Below are 18,796 nucleotides of genomic sequence, written 5' to 3' on the forward strand. Positions count from 1 at the left end.
CTGGTGATGCAGCTGTGTTTGAACAGCAAACATAAACTGCCATGCTGAAGATGACAACCACACCTCACGGAATAAAATGCTCTGATGTTGGCCCCAGATTTAGATGCCTAACTCCCAATATTTCAATGACATCAACGGGAGTTAGGCACCTAAATACCTTTGAGCATCTGGGCCCTAGTGACTAATGACACAGGTGCCTTGCCACTTTCAGGGGAAGGCCCACACTTCATCTCTTTCTCCAGGCTAAGAAGATGGATGGGAGAATGGCCTTCGCTAGGAGTGTGAAGAAATACACTATCTGGATTTGACTGATGCCAAGCAAGAAATGAAATGCTCTGTGTGTGTGTTTAGTGCAAGCTCCTCTCGTGGTGGAACTATTGTTATTTCTAAATAAAGAGAGAAAGGATGGTCCAATGGTTAGTGTGCTAACCTGGGACTTGGGTCCAATTCTCTGCTCTGCCACAGACTTCCTGTGACTGTGGGCAAATCATTTGGCCTCTCTGTGCCTCAGTTTCCTATCTGTAAAATGGGGATAACAGTATGTCCCTTCTTCGTTGAATAAACACCTTAAAGACAGTGATGTGCTCCAATACTATGGTACTGGAGGCCATATAAGAATCTAAGATAGATAAATGGTTCCAGACACCACGGTGATAGACACCTCAGATTTATGTATTAAAGTAACAACACATCAGATTATTCAAAAGAAAAAAAAATGGCTTTTCACATTTAGATGCTTTCGCTCCCAAGGAAGAATGCCACCAAATTTAGACTGTCAGCTCTTCAGGGGAGGGACAGTCTTTTTGTTCTGTTTTTGTGCAGCACCTAGCACAACGGGGCCGTGGTCCCTGAATGGGGCTCGGAGGTGCTACCACAGTAACAGCGATCATAATGTTTCACTTTTGGTTTTCCATGCACTGTGCAGCAGTGCAGGGTGGATTGTGCTTCCAGCATTCCAGGGGTACGTGGAAATCAAAAATCCAGTAAAAACTCCAGTTTTCATTTAGTTTTAAAAGTAAAAAGAGCCAAGAAAACATCTCTGTTCAGATCCATTTTTGGTGAAATCACATGTAACCTACATTTTAGGCTTCAGCTCCTTGACAGCGTCACTTTAAGTAGAACGCCCTGTTACAAAAACAAACAGCTCCCATTTGCGGGCCAGAGCCTGCTCTCAGGACAGTCAATGGCAACTCTATCATAGATTTCAGTGGGAGCAGGGAACGGGAGTGCTATGATGTTCATCAGCATGGATGGTGGCCATTGGGAATAGGAGCCTTTTATGTTGTCAGTAATAACTTGTTTTGCATGAAGAGCATTTAATTAATCTCAATGTGTTGCAATATTAATGAGTTTCTTGCCAGGGCAGATGTCTGTTCCCCGGAAGCTCTCATGGAGCTATGGCAACCTTCCTGCTTGTCTCTGCTAATCCTCCTTGGCAAGGGAATGTCCCTGAGGACAGACTGGCTGGAAGGAAGGGAAGTCCCTCTGTGAGCACTTGCAGTTTTACCTTGTAGTGGGCTAAAGTGTTGAGCTTCTTTCTGCCATCCTCCATCACTGAAGTGTCATCGAGGTCCCGCAGGACGTAGCTGTCAGTGCTTGTGGCAAACCATTCTAAATACAGACAAGGGAATTAATGCAAAACCAGCCTGAGCAGTGCACGTGTACCTCGGCTTGGAGCAATGTGTGCTTAGACGCCACATTCAATGTAGAGAACAGGTGCTTGGAGGTGTTGGGGGCTCTGCTGTGCCATGTGACTGGAACACAGCTGCCTCTCACAGGCCTGCGGTAGGAAAGCTTTCAGGATTAACTCGAGAAGCGGGAAGTGCAATTTCCTGGTTTAGGGCAGGAAGGTGAACTGGGGCTGAGCCCACACTGGACTGTATGGTGCGGAGGGAGGTGCAGAGGGTTCTGCCCATCTCACCAGGTGCAAGTGTGCAGCCCTGTCAGTCCCCATCCGGCATAAATTCTCCACTGCGCCCAGCAATCTGACCCACTCCCTACAGCGCACAAGAGGGAGGGCTGTGTGGTGTGGGCAGAGAGTGGGGATTGCTATGCCTGGGCTTCATTTTACCAGATTCCGGGCCCCAAAGGCCAGTGTGCATCAGCCAATGGAGAAAAAGCAAAGTGTTCCCGCTCTTCTGCAGGATTACCTGGAGACATGTACCGGGGCATCAGCTAGTGGTGAGCCGGGTGAGGGGCACAATTGCTACTTGGTGCACATCTTGCCTTCTGCATGGGCATTGCTTAGCGAGGCTTTGGCCATGGTGAATGTCACCCCTTTGTGGCTACCTGTGACATTGAATTCCAATGGCCATGTAATCTCCTCCTCCATTTTTTCCTGAGTGCACTTGCCTAGTATGTCACCCATGGCCACACTCACCATTCCAAGTCAATTGGGATGGGGAGCAGGGCCAGGCAACACCTTGGCCAACTACTGACAAAGAGCTGAACAGGACACAGCTGTTTCCTAACTTTCCCTTTCATTGTTAGGGCCTGGATCACACCTGGCTCCCTGGAAAAAGAGATGGCCCATAGGTAGATAAAGGAAATGTCTGAGTCTATGCCCAGACTAGTGCCGGTAAGGTGATGAATGTTACCCATTAGTATGCAGATACAAGTGTCCGTAATTGAGAGTAAGACAGCCCATGCTGGGCTGAGCAATACACACAGGGGCCAGAAGAGAGGAGGGCAGGGTTTAAGAAGGTGCAAGTTAAAGTACCTCTCCAATGTCTTAAGCTATTCTCCTGTCCACTTGCTGTGTACATAACACCAGCTTCCCCTGTCCTAATGCACAGCACTTCACACATCAGTCAAACCAACTGGAATCTGGCCCTATGACTCATTACCAGGGATCACTGTTCCCCCAGAACGGGCTCTACTTCCTCTGGGTATGCCCCCTCTCTATCCACCCAACCGGCCAATGCCGATGCCAAGAGCTGACGGCTGCTCAGTGTACACAGTGAGCTCCTTCACCCTTAAAATAAGGACTGGCATTTCTCAAGGGAAAAGAGTCTTTACCAAGGTCAACATCTTCTACTCTTGGCCACTGGGAGTACGGGACATTCTTGCAAAAAGCTTCAAGGATCTTCTCTTTAACTTGACTTAGAGTATCTGTGTCCATGACCCGAACACTCAGGGAGTCCATGCCGCAGCCTTGGAAAGACACATTGAGGTTCTGTGGGGAGAGGCAGAGTTAGGGTTGGGGTGATCTGTAATGGATGGGGATGATCCATAATGGGCTGTTGATTCCCAAGGACACCGAGAGGTTGCAGGGCACGTACAGTTTTTATTGGTACATTCCATGCATCGTGCTGCTAGAAATCCCACTGAACAGAATCTCTGTCTGAGTCTCAGTGCTGGTGAAAGATGCTGATTTACAGCCCTGGAGACTGAGGGCCCCTATTTATTCACAGAGCTAGGGGTGCATGAGGAGCAACAGTGCAAGCTTCCCCTACTCTGCCCTGCTAAAGGGCCTTAGCCCTGCCCCACAGGGACCACCTCTAAGGGTGAGAGGGTTGTTCAGTCTCCATGGCCCATTCATGTCCTGCTGAGACTGGTGACAAGGGAGACAGTCAGTGCCCATTGTTGTGGCTTCCTGCAATGCTATGAATGGACTCCCTCAGTTGCATAAAGGTTTTGTTGTATCAGACATTGGGCCAAGTTTAGTACTGGGGTAAGTGGGGGCAGTGACATGGGAGTCGATGAAGCTGTGCTTCATCAACTCCCATGGAAAGGGGTAAATTGGCCCATTGTGCATGACATTGTGAAAACGTTCACATCAGCCAGACACAGGACAGCAAAAGTGACGGCTATCTTCTGGGAGAACAGGACAGTGTGGAGCGTATCCTGTTCTCCTCTCTTTGGGGAAGCTACCAATGAAGTCAAAGGAAGAGCAACAGAGGCTCACATTCTGGGTGTCCAATCACATCGCTCCTCCCAACACAAGCTGGGCTGATCCAGTATTCCGATTCAAATCCCACTTTCCAGTCACTATTGCTCCAGCGTCTCTCTCACCCCCCTAACACCACCAACTTGATTCCAAACGAGCTTCAGCACCACCTCCCATTTTGCACCCACACCGTTATGGGTGTTGTTTTTGTGTCTCTGTTAACAGCAGGCCACTTAAAATCACAGATGGAATTTTCACAGGAGCCCAATGGAGTTAGGTGCCCAACTTCTTTTGGCTCCTGTGCAAGTCCCAGCCTAATGTGTCAATGGAAGCATACACACCAAGAACGCATGGCAAAGAGCATGGAATACGTGCATACATAGGCAGAGTCAAAGGGAAAAGTTTGCCCCTAGCATCTAATGACAGGTCGTTTTTTTTTCAAGGTGAAATGTGCAGCCAAATTTCAAACCAGCTTCAGTTACCATCATTTGGGGGCTTGGCAGTGAGTCTGAACTAATCCAGGACTCACTCTGCTTCCAGCTGCCTACCTTGCTCTGGCTTATTTCTGTTACTTGCAAGCAAAGGGTCAGCAATTCTCCCCCACTCAAACTCAAGAAGTTACCATCTCTGCTGAGAAAGTTAATAGCTAGAGTCCTGCTGCTAATCCTCCTTAGTCTGCGCAGTGAATTACAGGTCAATTGGTAAAAGGAAGCTGCAGAGATGCAGCTAAGGATATAGGGTCAAAACCTGCTCTCAGTGTAGTGTAGACATAGCCAGTCACACTGATGTACATCTGGAGTAGCCTCACTGATTTTAGTGGAGCTGCTCCAGGTTTTCCCCATTGACATCAAAAGCAGAATTTGGGCCAGGCTCTGGATAGGCCTGTCTACGGCATTCTCTGTAGGCTGATGGTAACAAGTCTCTTTGAATATACATTTTTGTCTGATTTATTCCTGAGAGGCATTTTACAGGATTACTTTTCAGCAGGATTCCTATAACATCCTGTACAAAAGCCTTCACACCAGATCTGCAACTTTATAGCTAGCAACTTCTCATTGGCACTGAAGTCACTGACGTGCCAGAAACTGTAAAGAGGAGACACTCTTTGTTCTTTAACCCTCTGACTGCCAGAGAACAATATCTATCTATTTAGCATCACCCCAATCTGGGCCAATCAGATGGACTCTGCAAGAGCCAGGTTCGATATGTTCCTTGTCGAGGTTGTTGCATGCCTGCTTTTGAAACAGGGTCACCACTGCACATGAAAAGTGCCTATACCACTGCATGTCTAACATGCACGATTATCACAATTATATGTACAAACTGGGTAACAGCATTTGCAGAGGAGGGTGAATCATTTACATGCCCAATAATCTGATCTGACTGTGCGATCAAAGGAATGACAAATGCAAGCAAAGGTGCAACATTACACACATACTTTGCGAGTACAGTTGCACAGCTATCTCTTTTTAAACATCAGCCTCTACAGTTTTCTTGGGCAAACATTTTTTAATTGCCTTTTAGGCTTTTGCAGAATCCTGACATGGCATCACGTGAGGGGTTCAAGACTCACTTACCCTTGGCTTTGCCTCAATGTTCTCTCTCAGCAGCCATTCTTCATTGAGAGTATACCTGGCTTTTCCCGTGATGGCATCAATGGAACCCTTGTTGATCTGTTGTTTGATAGCACAGAGCAACAGGAAGAAGGGCTCCCCGACTGTCTCCTGGGGAAAGAAAAGGAAAGGAAGTGGGTAACCAGGAATCAATTAAAGTAAATCCTTCAAACTACATGGTCCTTTAAGACAGGGTCTGCACAGATGCACCAGGTAACATAGTGATTTCATTCTGCAAGGTCCCAGACACCTCTGGAGTTGGAAGTGCCTGCTGTTTAAGGGACTGATCCATGCCAGGTGCTGAGAAATCCCTGGAAAGAGCTCAGTGCCCTCAACTCCCACTGAATTCTTGGGAGCTGAAGGCATTCAGCATTTCACAGTAACAGTGCCTGGCAACAATACACAACACATCAGTTTAGGACAGGAAGTGAAGAAGGATGTCACATCCAACTGAAGTCTAAAATTCCCAACTGAACTGAGGGAATTTTAGAGAGGCAGGATGTGATAGCCCAAATCAGGCTGACTAACTCCTACAAGAAGTGCTGCAGGATCATGAATTACCACAAATGGGACATGGCTTTATGTCTCATAACTAGAATGCAGTGTTTATATGGTTTAAAATATATTGACAAAATAGATAGTGTATCATATAGCACATTGAGCACAAATATAAGCTCTGCATTCGCACAGTCCCTACCACAATGGAGCCCTGATCATTATAGTACTATCCTAACAACAAATAGCAATACTTTCCTGCTAGTCTCAATCCAGTTCATCTAAACATATTTACAGCAACATTTCTGGTCCAGTCACTCCAGTGACACAGATGCACTAGAGAACTATTATCTATTTCCTTAAAAAAAAAATGTCAGTGCTGGAGTACATCCCATCCACCCTAATGTTCATGTGTTAGTTCTTCCAAATGAAGCAAGTGTAAATTATTGCACATTTATATTTTTCTGAGCATCACATGCACGCACAGACATACATATATGCACAACCCTGCCATCTGAAACTCTACCCAAGACAACTGATATCCGAGTATTCTGACATTTCTGAACCATGAGATGCTAGAGCCTGTTCAATCTGCTTCTTAATTAAGACTTGGTGAGTCTTCTATTCCAAATTCCTTATAATTGCTAAAGCAATTAGTTCAATGTCAGTTCTGATTCTGCTGCGTTCAGTGCAGCTAATGATACGACACTACAATATGGGTGTAGGTGGGCACACACCATCTGTGCCACAGTGCATATATTTAATTTTCCAAGGGTGACATTTCTAATGAAGCTGGAAAGTTTACTTGGGGCTGCTGTGGAAGTTTAACAACTTTCTGTAACATTCCTTCTGAATGGGGTAACATGCTAGTCATCCCAAAGGCACATGCAGGAATGCATGGCTGTGCACTGGGAAAGGTGTTTAGGAGGAACTGGTTGTGCTTTTAAGGATTGGGAAAAGTTGCAGGGCTTGATTAGAGATGTGAAAATCAGAAGGCATGGAGATGACTTTGGTGAAAGGAGAATTCATAGCCGTCATTCAAGAGGATGACATTGACGCTGAGAGAGTGTTTTGACAGGAACATGCAAATGTCACCTGCTTGCATCATTATGTGATTTGGAGTTGGGGCGCCTATAAATTAACCTCGTTGCATTCAGTGCTCCCAAAGCTGGCCTTGCTATGATGAATCAGGACTTTCTCTGTTTTACACAGCATGTGATCATGTATTTATAGGGAACGGTCACAGGTGCTCAGTTCAGATGTGGGATTTGAACTCCATCCCCTGAAAGGTTGGAAGGTGCTTGAATCCTGGATTTAGATTCAGCCTATTACAGAAAGAAGGGCCAGTCATGAAAGCTGCATCTGGATCCTGATTCAGATTCAAACCCTCCTCCCCCGCCAAAGTTTAGGACAGGTGGTTTGATTTGGTTCAAGGCTCATCTCTATCCACATATCATGACTGCATTTCTTGCTTCCACTTCTCAGACTCTTCAAAAACCTCAGCTAGAGTTAAATTACACCTTAGTCATAAAGCTGCCTCCAAAGCCAGCAAAAGCTTATTGTGTGAGTTCTGCTGGTAGATTAGCTATTTACTACTTGGTTCCAACCTACTATAGTGTGTTGAGTGAAGCTGATCATGTGGCAAATTTTTGTGTATATGAACATACCATGGAGGGAGAATGGCCCAAGAAATAATTGAAATGGGTATATCAGACTCTGCTGTAGCATAAAGGATCATGGTCTAACACCCAAGAGTAATAACACAGAAAATAAACTACAATGCTCAGCCTGTTAGATTCTATTTCTGTGTTTGGCTCTTAAACTTTAAAATCCAGAAACCATGGGCTGTTGTGGAAATCTGCAAAAACATTAATCAGACAGAAAATGTCAAAGATGGGAAAAGGAGGCTGGCAGGCAGGCACTGAAGATAAAATGGCTAACTTGGAAATCTGGACTATTGCTGGGAAACCAGTTTGGAAATGAGTCAAAAACTGCCTTTGGACTCAGCTAGTTTTGGGGGAAGAAATTGAACTAGCAAAGATTAGTGCTGATTCAGGAGAAAAAATATTTTTTTTTCCCAAAAAGCACATTTCCCCCCCTCCCCCATTATGAATGTATTTTAATTAGACTTTTTTTAAACATTTCTGACTGCAGTGTTATGGGCTCTTAAAATTACCTTGGGCACCAAAATAACTTTACAGTAATAGAAAGCACAGTAAAGGCTGGCATCATTTGAACTGTTCCATGCATGATGCATGGGGCTTAGTTTTTATATGCCTGGATTTCAAAAGTGACTTGGAAAAAAAATTAAGATTCAGAGCACAGACGGGATTCACATGTTACTCCTGCATTAATGAGCTGATGTGTCATTAGAGATGTCCTCTTGGGAACATATTACAGACATTTCCAAAATGCTTGAGCAGAACAATGGAAAACTCCTGTTTATTCCAAGTGCCCAGTACTAGGAAGTTCCCACCAAAGTTTCAGGCTAAACGAGTGCTTGCCATATGAGGACAGAGGATACTGGATGTTAGAGATGGACCCAAACCAAAACCCCAGATCCAAAGACACCCCATGCTGTTTTGGATTTCCACTTTTGGACTGACTCCCTATCTATGTCATAGAGAGAACCAAAACCCAGATCCATCCATCCCCACAGGTTTTGGGGAAATTGGGATCGGGATCCAGATCTGAACATTGTATTCCAGGTCCATCTCTAGCTAATTATTGTGCCATTAACTTTCATTTTCACATCCTCTCCACACTTCCTGGGTCTATCAGGGACTAGACAGCAAAGTGCTGAAATAACACCCGGGAAAGGATCTTCTTTCAGTATTTCCTGTATAATCATAAGTATGCAGTACTGACATGAATAATTTCACCTGGATCTCCAGCTCAGTTCTGCAGTCAATTCAGATCATTTGGATAAGCTTTGCATACACATCCAAACTTCTAGATACTTCTCTGACCCTCATCCAAACTCCAAACCTCCTGAGATTTTGCCATCATATGTCCCGAATCTACCAAGGCGAATTCCCCCTTATCATAATAATAACTCCACTCACTACAGAGGTGCTGCATTAAATTTAGGCTACTGGTGACTATGGTCATTCTGAATTTTGTAAGGATCTCTTCTCCATTTGCAGACAGCTCCTCAAATCTTTCTTTGCTGCAACTCAAATGGATGGGCTGTTCGGCAGAACATTAATATAAAACAAATGTTTAAACCGTGTAATGTTAACTTACGAGGGAAAATACAAGCAGTTGGAATTTTTCCGCTGTACAGTGTAAGGGGCCTTTTATAGCAGCTGTTTCAAATAGACATTGTGATTAATGGGGATAATTCAGGAACTAAAAACAGACCCATCGTCACATAAGTCTCATGGCCCAGTGCTACAAGGGGGCTGGTAAATTTCTTTACCAAAAACCGGCTGTGTAAAGGGAAGCACATTTGTTTCACAGACATTAGGTGCACAATGGAGGTGTCTGTCTATCACTGGTAATTTAAATCTCAGACTTTGGGCCAAATCAGCATTGGTGTAAAATTTCACCTGACTTCAGAAGATCTGCATTCAGTTATGCCAGGATTTGATCCTGAGACTCTCCTTTATTCCTGCCCTACACAGTCTACTTGTCTGGCTTTGGGTTCCTCTCTTTCCTATGCCACAATCAGGCCAAGGCTGGTGTGGGAGCCAGGGCCAGCTTCAGACACCAGTGCAGCAAGCCGTTGCTTGGGGCGGCCCATGGAAGGGGGCGGCACGTCTGGGTCTTCGGCGGCAAGTCCCTCAGTCCCTCTCGGAGGGAAGGACCGGCCGCCGAAGAATGAAGCGGCGTGGTAGAGCAGCCGCCGAAGTGCTGCGGATCGCAGCTTTTTTTTTTCTCTTTGCTGCTTGGGGAGGCAAAAAAGCTGGAGCCGGTCCTGGTGGGAGCATTCTCCTCTGGAACTCCTGCCACCTAGAATAGACTCTCTAGATCTCCCCATCTCTTCTCTCTTTTCACATCTCTGCAGGAAACACTGTTTTCCTTTGACTGTCTCCTAACTTCTGTCTCCCACTGCAAAGCATTCTGGGAGGGAGATGATTAGAAAGATACTGTAGAACAAAGCTGTGTTGCACTGTAACCACAAATGTTTATTTTTCAGAAAGAGGGAAACACTCTGTTGTGGAAAGTAGAACAATAGCTTTTATTTTCATAGCTTCAGGCACACCACATAGATCAAGTGGTGGAACAAAGCCACAAGTGAATTACGTTAGCCTGTCTCGAAGGAGTGAAAACCAAAAGGGTCAGTCTACTTCTCATCACAGAGCCTTTTGTGTTATGAAGCACAGTCAACACTTTTCATCTTTTCATGCGGGAAGTCAGCTCTCTCAAGTAGGCCCAAACTTGTTACTGAACTCACTGGTACCAAGAAATTAAACCCTTTAAAGAAATAATAGCTTCTGCTAGGGAACGGAACGTCCGAACCGCCAACATACACACATCACAAACCAGCCTCAAGACTGCATGATGCAGACAGAAAAAAGCCTCTAGCACAGCACCACCTTCTCTTTCTTAAATGCCAAATGTCCCCGTGATTGAGAGAAGGACACAAAACAGGTTTATTTTTTCTACAAGTCCTAGGGCATGGATGCCTGTTTAAGTGGGCTGTTATATCTGAGGCTTCAAAAGAAAAGTTAAATAAGCAGCATTTGAAAGTACTGTATTTGTGGGTACTTTAAGGGCCAAGCTCCCCAAAAGTAACTAGTGATTCTGGACACCCAACTTGTGACACTTTAAAGTGGCCTGATTTTCAGTAAGTGCAAAGTGCCCTCCCTTTAAGGTATCTCAAGTTGGGCATCCAAAAATGGAGGCACCTAAAATCACTCGGCACTTTGAAAATCTTCTTGGCCAAGGTATTGATTGTTGTTATAGCTGAGATTAGACCAAACCTCTAGTAGGTCTGGAACCTAAAACATGGCCTGCAGTATTCAGTCTAGTGAGGTGGTGACCCTGTCAGATTTCATAGGTTCAAGCTAGATTAGTACTTGGCTAAGACACCTAGATGTTGCAGAAAGTTGTGCTGGTGGGTCACTAGGTGGTGCTCTTCAGAGTTGCTGCCACAGTGTGGGGTAAGGGCACTGTGTGGCTGGAGGGGCCACATTTTTAATGAGATGTCACACTTAGGTGTTAATCACCCAGACAGATACAATTTACAGCAACTGTGATAACTACTTAGATGGTTTGCCCGTTTTTCAGATGTGCTGAGCATCCACAAATTCAGCTGAAGCCAATGGAAGCTACCCTTCACATTTATATTGCTAAATAGTACATGTAAAGGGACTGGACAGCATCAGTGGCTTGCTAGCCTTTCTTCCTCTTCATCTGCCCAATAGCCAAGAGCTATACTGCAGCTAAAGGATGGCAATTGGGCAGATGAGGTGGTTCCATCCCATTTCAGCCAAAGCAGCTCGCTCTTCAGTTTCTTGCTATCTGCAGGTTTGCCCCAAACTCCACCAGGTCAGGTCTTCTCCCCAGAGCTCCACACAATTATAGCATTATCACAGTCCTCATTCAGTATAAGTTTCTACTGATAACATCTGTCTTTTATCTTCCTCTGTATTGGGATAAAGCCAGGGTGCAGATGGAAGGAACAAATCATTTACAAGCCAGCTTCGTGTTTTATATTAACATCTATGAATCACAATCTGTGGCTCTCTCTCCTATTACAAAGAGCTGGATCCGTGGACCAAGCCCTATCTTCGAGATAAGCCTCCAGTCCAATTTGATGAGCAGAAGGTGTGATCAGTAGTCTCAATTCGTACGGGTGCCAATTGGTAGCTCTCTCACCATTTGTACCAGACACATAGCCACTTAAGAACCGCAAGCACTTTTAATTTCCTTTGTAAGCCATCCAAGACCCAAGTCCCATATGATAAAACTCAGCTTTTTTCTGAGAAAGCTGTCTTGCACAATGTCCATTTCCAGCAGAAATTAGGCAGTTGCTCTGGGTTGTATCAGACACCAGCACATTTTCTTAGTCTCACATGTGGTCTTCACTCTCCAAAAGGAGAGATCAGTAATTTTTTGCATATGGTTTAACTATATGCACAAAACCAAAAACCTAAATGTTTGCACTTTACAATTCCTGGACTTCCATCACCAATCACAGGTATAGTTTGAATTTCCTTAAATTAGTGATATATTTCACATCCTGGGTATGTCTTTCAAACTCGTTTGGCATTTTAAACAAATTCATATTGGTCTTTTTTCTGCTCCTTTAGTGTTCACTTTTTGAAAACATTTGTGCCGTTGAGTTTTAATAGCCTGAGCACAGGTTGGATTTGCTTCCTGTGGATAATTCACATCAATAACCCAATGGATCAACTAAGAGCTTATCCATCAGCGATCAGAAACAATACTATCTGATTTATTTGACCAACCCCAACTAAGCATGAGCTTGAATTATGAATAGCAAGCTACAGTGTAAAGAAATATGGGGAAAAAGTCATTACATAACACTGAATGGCAAATAAATCTGAGAAATGAGCAATTTGTTCACAGGGATTTCGTGAACAGAAAAAGAGGCCAAAATTCAGCAAATGAAAGAGCTTAGGGTTACCATATTTCCACAATCAAAAAAGAGGACACTGGGTGGGGGGAAGCCCCGCCCTAGCCCCGCCCCTGTCCCGCCCCACCCCCATCCACTCCCTCCCACTTCCCACCCCCTGACTGCCCCCCTCAGAACCCCAACCCCCCCTGTTTCTTGTCCCCTGACTGCCCCCTGCTGAGAACCCCCCACCCTAACTGCCCCCCCAGGACCCCACCTGTCCCCTGACTGCCCCGACCCTTATCCACTCGCATGGGTGGCAGGGTTGTAGAAATTTTGGTGGTGCCCAGAACCCACTCCCCCCCCACCTGCCTAAGGCTCTGGGAGAGGGGTTGAGTGGGGGGAGGAGGTCTGGGGTGCAGGTCCTGGGCTGGGGATTAGGGTGCAGGAGGGGTGCAGGATGCAGGTTCTGGGATAGAGTTTGGGTGCAGGCTCCGGGCTGGGGCAGGGGGTGGGTGTGCAGGAGGGAGTGAGGGGTGCAGGCTCTGGGATGGAGTTTGGGGGTGGGAGGCGGTGCAAAGGGAGGGGGTGCAGGCTTTGGGAGGGAGTTTGAGGGCAGGAGGGGGTGTGTGGGAAGGGGGGAGGGGGTTTGGGAGGGAGTTTGGGGTTAGGAGGGGATGCAGGGGTGAGGGCTGTGGGTCTGAGGATGAGGGGTTCATGATGCAGGAGGGGGCTCAGGGATGGAGCAGACGATTAGGGTGTGGGGGGATGAGGGCTGGGGCTGAGGGGTTTGCGGCGTTCGAGAGGCTCAGGGCTAGGGTGGAAGGGCAGGGTAAGGGCAGCCTGTCTTCCCATTAGTGGATGGGGGCACTAGGACCTGGGGGCAGCAGACAGCAGTTGCTGCTGGCTCTGGCAGTACAAGCAGACAAGGGAGAGGCGGGGGGGGGGATGCGCGGAGGGGGGGTGGCAGGTGGAGGCCAGGGACCCATCCAACACTCCCCCGCTCCCTGACTGCCCCCTCCCCTTACCATTCTGGCTCCACGTGTTTGCAAAACACGCTGCCTGGTGGGTCGGTTTGTGTGTTACACAGGGCCTCAGACAGAGGGAGGGGGGAGCAGGGGAGGGCTCTGGCTGCTGGAAGCCAATGGGAGTGGGTCAGTCAGCCCAGCCGCCCAATCAGCAACCGCACTCTGCATGGAAGGGAGGGAGGGAGGCGAGGGAGAAAAAAACCCCGGACATTTTAACCTTGTTACCAATTCCTCCCGGACGGCTATTTAGAGACGCAAAAGCCAGACATGTCCGGGGAAATACGGACGGATGATAACCCTAAAAGAGCTGTTCTAAATTATTTCCTAGTGGCCAGTAGGTACTGTATATATTTAATTGTTTGATAAACAGAGATAGGCCTGGACCTATATCTCAACAACCCCTGAAATCTGGTCCAGATACAGCTTTGGATTCTGTACATTGAGCCTCTCTAATTTAAAATAATACACAATTGATGATGATACTCGATATATAGGTAACTACACAATGGGTCTGAATCATCAGTATGACACCAGTGTAACTTCATTGACTTCAGTAGAGTAACTTCTGATTTACATCCAAGTACGTGAGATCATCATCAACAATATATTTTACATATACTGAACTATGTTAGAAATCTATCTAGGACAAGTTTTCAAAAGCAAACTACAAAATTGCAGGCACAGTTTTTCATTGCTAAAGTTTGTGTGGTCAAAATTCCTGGCTTGTTCATGCAGGCAGCAATTGTACACCGCTACCCCTATATAACGCGACCCGATATAACACAAATTTGGATATAACGCGGTAAAGCAGTGCTCCGGGGGGGAGGGGGGGCCTGCGCACTCCGGTGGATCAAAGCAAGTTCGATATAACACGATTTCACCTATAACGTGGTAAGATTTTTTGGCTCCTGAGGACAGTGTTATATCGAGGTAGCGGTGTATATGGAAATCCAGTATTTAGCCATCGAGCCAATTTGCATGGACAGATGCAGTGTGTATGCAGAAGGCTATGTTTCTTCTTCTCTGTGGATGCAAAAATTGGACTGTTGAAAAATTAGTCCAGCAAATTTGCAGTTTGGGTTGAAGCCTCTTGGAAATGAACAAGGAATGGTCTCAATTAACAATATTATGAAATCTGAGTAACTGAACTGAAATCTCAGAGCCAAACACCCCGGAATTTTGGTGAGGTTCAGATCTGGAGCTGGATCTAACCTTCTCATCTTTGGTGCCTCTCTAGTTGGGAGTTACTAATGTTCCCATGGTCTTGGCTAAAGAGCACTTCTTGGGCTACCAAAACAGATTTTCAGGGGAATAATCTCATCTTGATGCACTGCCATCCCTATTAATTCCAGTACTTTTTCTGATTGCAATTATGTGGACTATCAATCCTCAGGCTTCAGGTAGGGTGCCAATTTAGGTTGGATGTATTCCTGGAGGTTTCATCACATGACATAAGCTTTAATTAAAGATTAATCTTTAATTCCTGGAGACTCCAGGACATAAAATGATCATCAGCTGGGACTGAAATAAATTATGGTACGCATGGGAATATTATAGTACTGATCCCATGGTGAACACAGTAATTATAATTACTATACAATTGGAGGAAATCTGGGGGGTGCTTTTCAAAAACCCGTAGTTATTGGCCTAACTCTACTCCCACTGAAGTCAAGGTCCCATTTACTTCCCTGTGATCAGAGTTAGGTTATTGCTCAGTTCTTCTGAAAATCCTGCCGCTGAAGCATCAGAAATTGGCAAGTGTTGAAGATAGAACATGGAGCACAGGGACCACTGGTGTGTTCTGATATTGAAGTTATGTTCTTTTTATATTACAATGGGTAGATCCTTAACAACAGGAAGAGGAGAACGCTTTCAGGGATGGAAATCCAAGTCTCCACCCTCTCCTGCCTCTCAGGACAGGCTCTGTTTGACAGATTCAGAATGGTAAATACACTTTGGGCTTAAGAATATCAACAAGCAATTCAACAATGTTTCTCCTTATGTGTTACAGGCTTCTCCTCAGTACTCTGTGCCCTTGTATTCAAAACGGACAGGCACTGAACCATCAAAGAGTGATTGATGGGGCTGTGCAAACTGGCTCAAAGAAAATAAGAATTGACTGGAACTTCTGTCAAAAACTCAAACCATTTTGGCAAACTAGCTTTTTTTAAAAAAATTATTCCCTCATGACTGCTCCACACCTTTCCAATGTATGGTGAAAAAACTGTTCCACTGGTGATTCTGGCCCTGAAAAACTAAGCCATACCAGAAAGCTCAAGGTAACATTTGATCTCATGAGATTCCCAGCCCAGAGACAGAGATAAAAGTGGAGAAACAGTGGAACTTTTGGCTGCCTGTTCACACTGAACCTTGGAGTCTATTGAGGTTCACCCATTGCAAGTGACTAGTCATTGAGATGACTTGGTTTAACCAATCTCGTAGACAGCGATCACCAGCTGACCTGTGTCTCCCATATTACACTCAGATGGGCTATTCATAGCTAGAACAGCATCCATACTTATTTCTCTTACTCTGAGAAAGCTGTACATGCAGATGGACATCCAGTTGGTGAGCATCTTTTCCACCACAGACTCGGTCCTCCTCAGCATAAGCTTAGGGTTTTTGGAAGCTGAAGCATCTATGAGATCCACCAACAGGTCCTTCATGATGCTGGTGTAGTACTCCAGTTTTCCATGTAATGCAATAGTGAGCAAGGAGGCCAAGTTACACCTGAGAAAAGAGTTATAAATGATCCTAGGTTTGATTATACAAGACAATACAGTCAATTGGCATCAAAAGAACTCAAGGCCATGGCAATATACCAGATCTTTTTCATGACACCTCTCAAGTGCGTTGAAGTTTCAAACTCTTCCAATTCTACTGGTTCTCATGTTGGATCATGCCACTCTCTAGTGGTATGAGATGCAAATCATACAAGACTAAACTAACCACTGTACTTTTTGGCGCTCCCCTGTATAACAGTGCAGTTCTACAGTAGAACTTCAGAGTTACGAACTCCTCGGGAATGAAGGTTGTTTGTAACTCTGAAATGTTCGTAACTCTGACCAAAATGTAATGGTTGTTCTTTCAAAAGTTTACAACTGAACATTGACTTAATACAGCTTTGAAACTTTAATATATAGAAGAAAAATGGTGCTTTCCCTTTATGTTTTTAGTTGTTTATGTTTAATACAGTACTGTACTGTATTTGCTTTATTTTTTTTTTAGACTCTGCTGTTGCCTGATTGTGTACTTCTGGTTCCAAATGAGGTATGTGGCTGACTGGTCAGTTTGTAACTCTGGTGTAACTACAGAGACCAGATGGTTTTGGGTTTGGCAACAGGCTACAGAACCTTTCATCTCCCAGGTTGTATAGCCTAGGTCAGCAGCGGCAAAAACCTGTGCGTAGTGGCCTATGTGAAATGTGTTCATAGATCTCTGTTAAGTTCCTGGTAGGACAGGTGTCCATATCCCAAAACTGCCACTAACTGGTACCCTCTCTGGTAGTCGCAGCAGATAAGCCAGGGACACCGTGGAGCCTGAACTTCCCTCTGAGCCTGGAAGTGCTTCTTCTGGGTCAGGGTTAGGCAGGCGCTGCTGTAGCACACCTGCTCTGTGGGTACACAGAGGACTTCAGTCTCCAGGGCTGGCTGTCAATGACTCTTTCAATGCTGCCCTTGCCCCAGGAAGTTCTTACCTGTCTCTAACAGCAAAGTCCTTCTGCTGCTCGAGAGCATGGACGAATACGATGAGGAAGTGCTTGTTGTTGAGCAGGGTGGAGAATAACGCAATTCCTTCTTCCATGTTGGGCCTGCAATTTTCAGGAATCTAAAGAAAGAGTGGGGACTTGGGTGAGAAAGCCACAGTTCATTGCTTTTTCAACCTTTATCTTATCTGACACACTCTGATGTGCCTGGCAAGTGTAAAAACAGTAGGCTGGAGTTCCCTCTCCTTGAGCCCCGTCTGATGTATGTTTCTTATCCAGATAAGAATTGACTGTGGGGGAATGTGCAGCAACTGCACTTACATCTGGGCCTGCGGGAGTCGCTCTCAAACTCATTTACAAAGAGACTGTAGACTGACATTGGGAAAATATGGCAAACCTCCAATTAGGAAAGCCTAGGGATGGATCTTGTCAGCTGTGATTCTGCAGCCATGGAGCAGAAGTTCAGCAGCTCTTGTCTCCTATCATCAGCAAAAGTTGATCAGCTGATACACGCCTTGTTTTTCTGGCTGTTTGGCATACGCAAACCTCCTTTTAAGCATCACAAAAAAGGACGTCAGCTCGAGCTGAGTGAAATTTTTCAACTGAAACTTTTTGGGAGGCAAAAAATGCAAATTTGGTGACACCAAAACATTTGATGAATTCGGGTTGATTTCGCAGAATTGTTTAGGTCGGAAAAACAATGAAAATCAAATTCTGAAAAATTTGAAACGTTTTGGTTTGACATTTACAAAACAAAATATTTAGATTTTGTATTCAAAATGACTGTTTGTTTAAAAATTTCCTTTAACTTTATTTTTTTAAAAATTATAAAAAGTAAAAGTAAGCTCAAAATCAAAACAAAACGTTTCATTTTGAGTCGAGCAAAACTTTTTGTTTGACCCAAAATGAATTTTTTTCTTGACTTTTCTATTAGCTGAAAATTTCAAAAAAAAAAAAATTGTTTTCAGTGTGACCTGAAATTCCCACCCCCTCCCCCTTTACTGGAATCACCAGCACACCGAAAAATCTGTTATTCACTAGCTTTGATATAAAAAAATAAGACTATTGTTAGTGACAGTTAATAGCAGTTGTTTATCTCTGGGCTACTCACTTTCCATTCTCCTGACAGCAAGGGATGAGTTTCTTGGACCTGACACCCAACCTGTGAGTTGAGCTGCTGGGAAGGCAGAACGTAACGCTCCTCATAGAGCGAGGAACACTGCAATAAAACAGAGCCATGCGGAGAAACGGGTAAGCAAGATCAGATTCTTCACCACACTCAGAGAGGGCAACATTGTTTGAGACATGAACAGGAATGTCATCAGGACGTGAGGCCACCCATCAGGAAGGAACACTTTGGTATGTTTTAATAGAGCCTTTAAACAGTTGGCCAGAGCCTTGTGAATGAACAGACACCAGTCGGGGTAGGCAGATGTCTTAGCAGAACAAGATTGTTACAATAAGGAGATTATGAACAGACTAATATGACATCTACAGAATCTTGGTAGAGAAAGAATTATGGGGGAATAAGTCCAGGTA

General features: G+C 45.0%; 1 protein-coding gene across 1 annotated transcript in view; it reads right to left on the bottom strand.

The window, feature by feature from the left end:
- The window catches only part of PLXND1 (plexin D1), a 130,202-nt gene that overhangs the window by 23,568 nt on the left and 87,838 nt on the right, over positions 1-18,796 (bottom strand). The window contains exons 23-28 of the mRNA XM_026650260.2: positions 18,369-18,476; positions 17,249-17,379; positions 16,083-16,281; positions 5,467-5,613; positions 3,019-3,175; positions 1,508-1,611 (exon numbers count right to left, since the gene is read on the bottom strand). Coding sequence (XP_026506045.1) covers positions 1,508-1,611; positions 3,019-3,175; positions 5,467-5,613; positions 16,083-16,281; positions 17,249-17,379; positions 18,369-18,476 — 846 coding nt within the window. The remainder of the gene's footprint in view (positions 1-1,507; positions 1,612-3,018; positions 3,176-5,466; positions 5,614-16,082; positions 16,282-17,248; positions 17,380-18,368; positions 18,477-18,796) is intronic.

The sequence above is a fragment of the Terrapene carolina genome, unplaced genomic scaffold (genome assembly GCF_002925995.2).
Source record: "Terrapene carolina triunguis isolate 2854851 unplaced genomic scaffold, T_m_triunguis-2.0 Scaffold89, whole genome shotgun sequence".
Classification (NCBI taxonomy): Eukaryota; Metazoa; Chordata; order Testudines; family Emydidae; genus Terrapene; species Terrapene triunguis.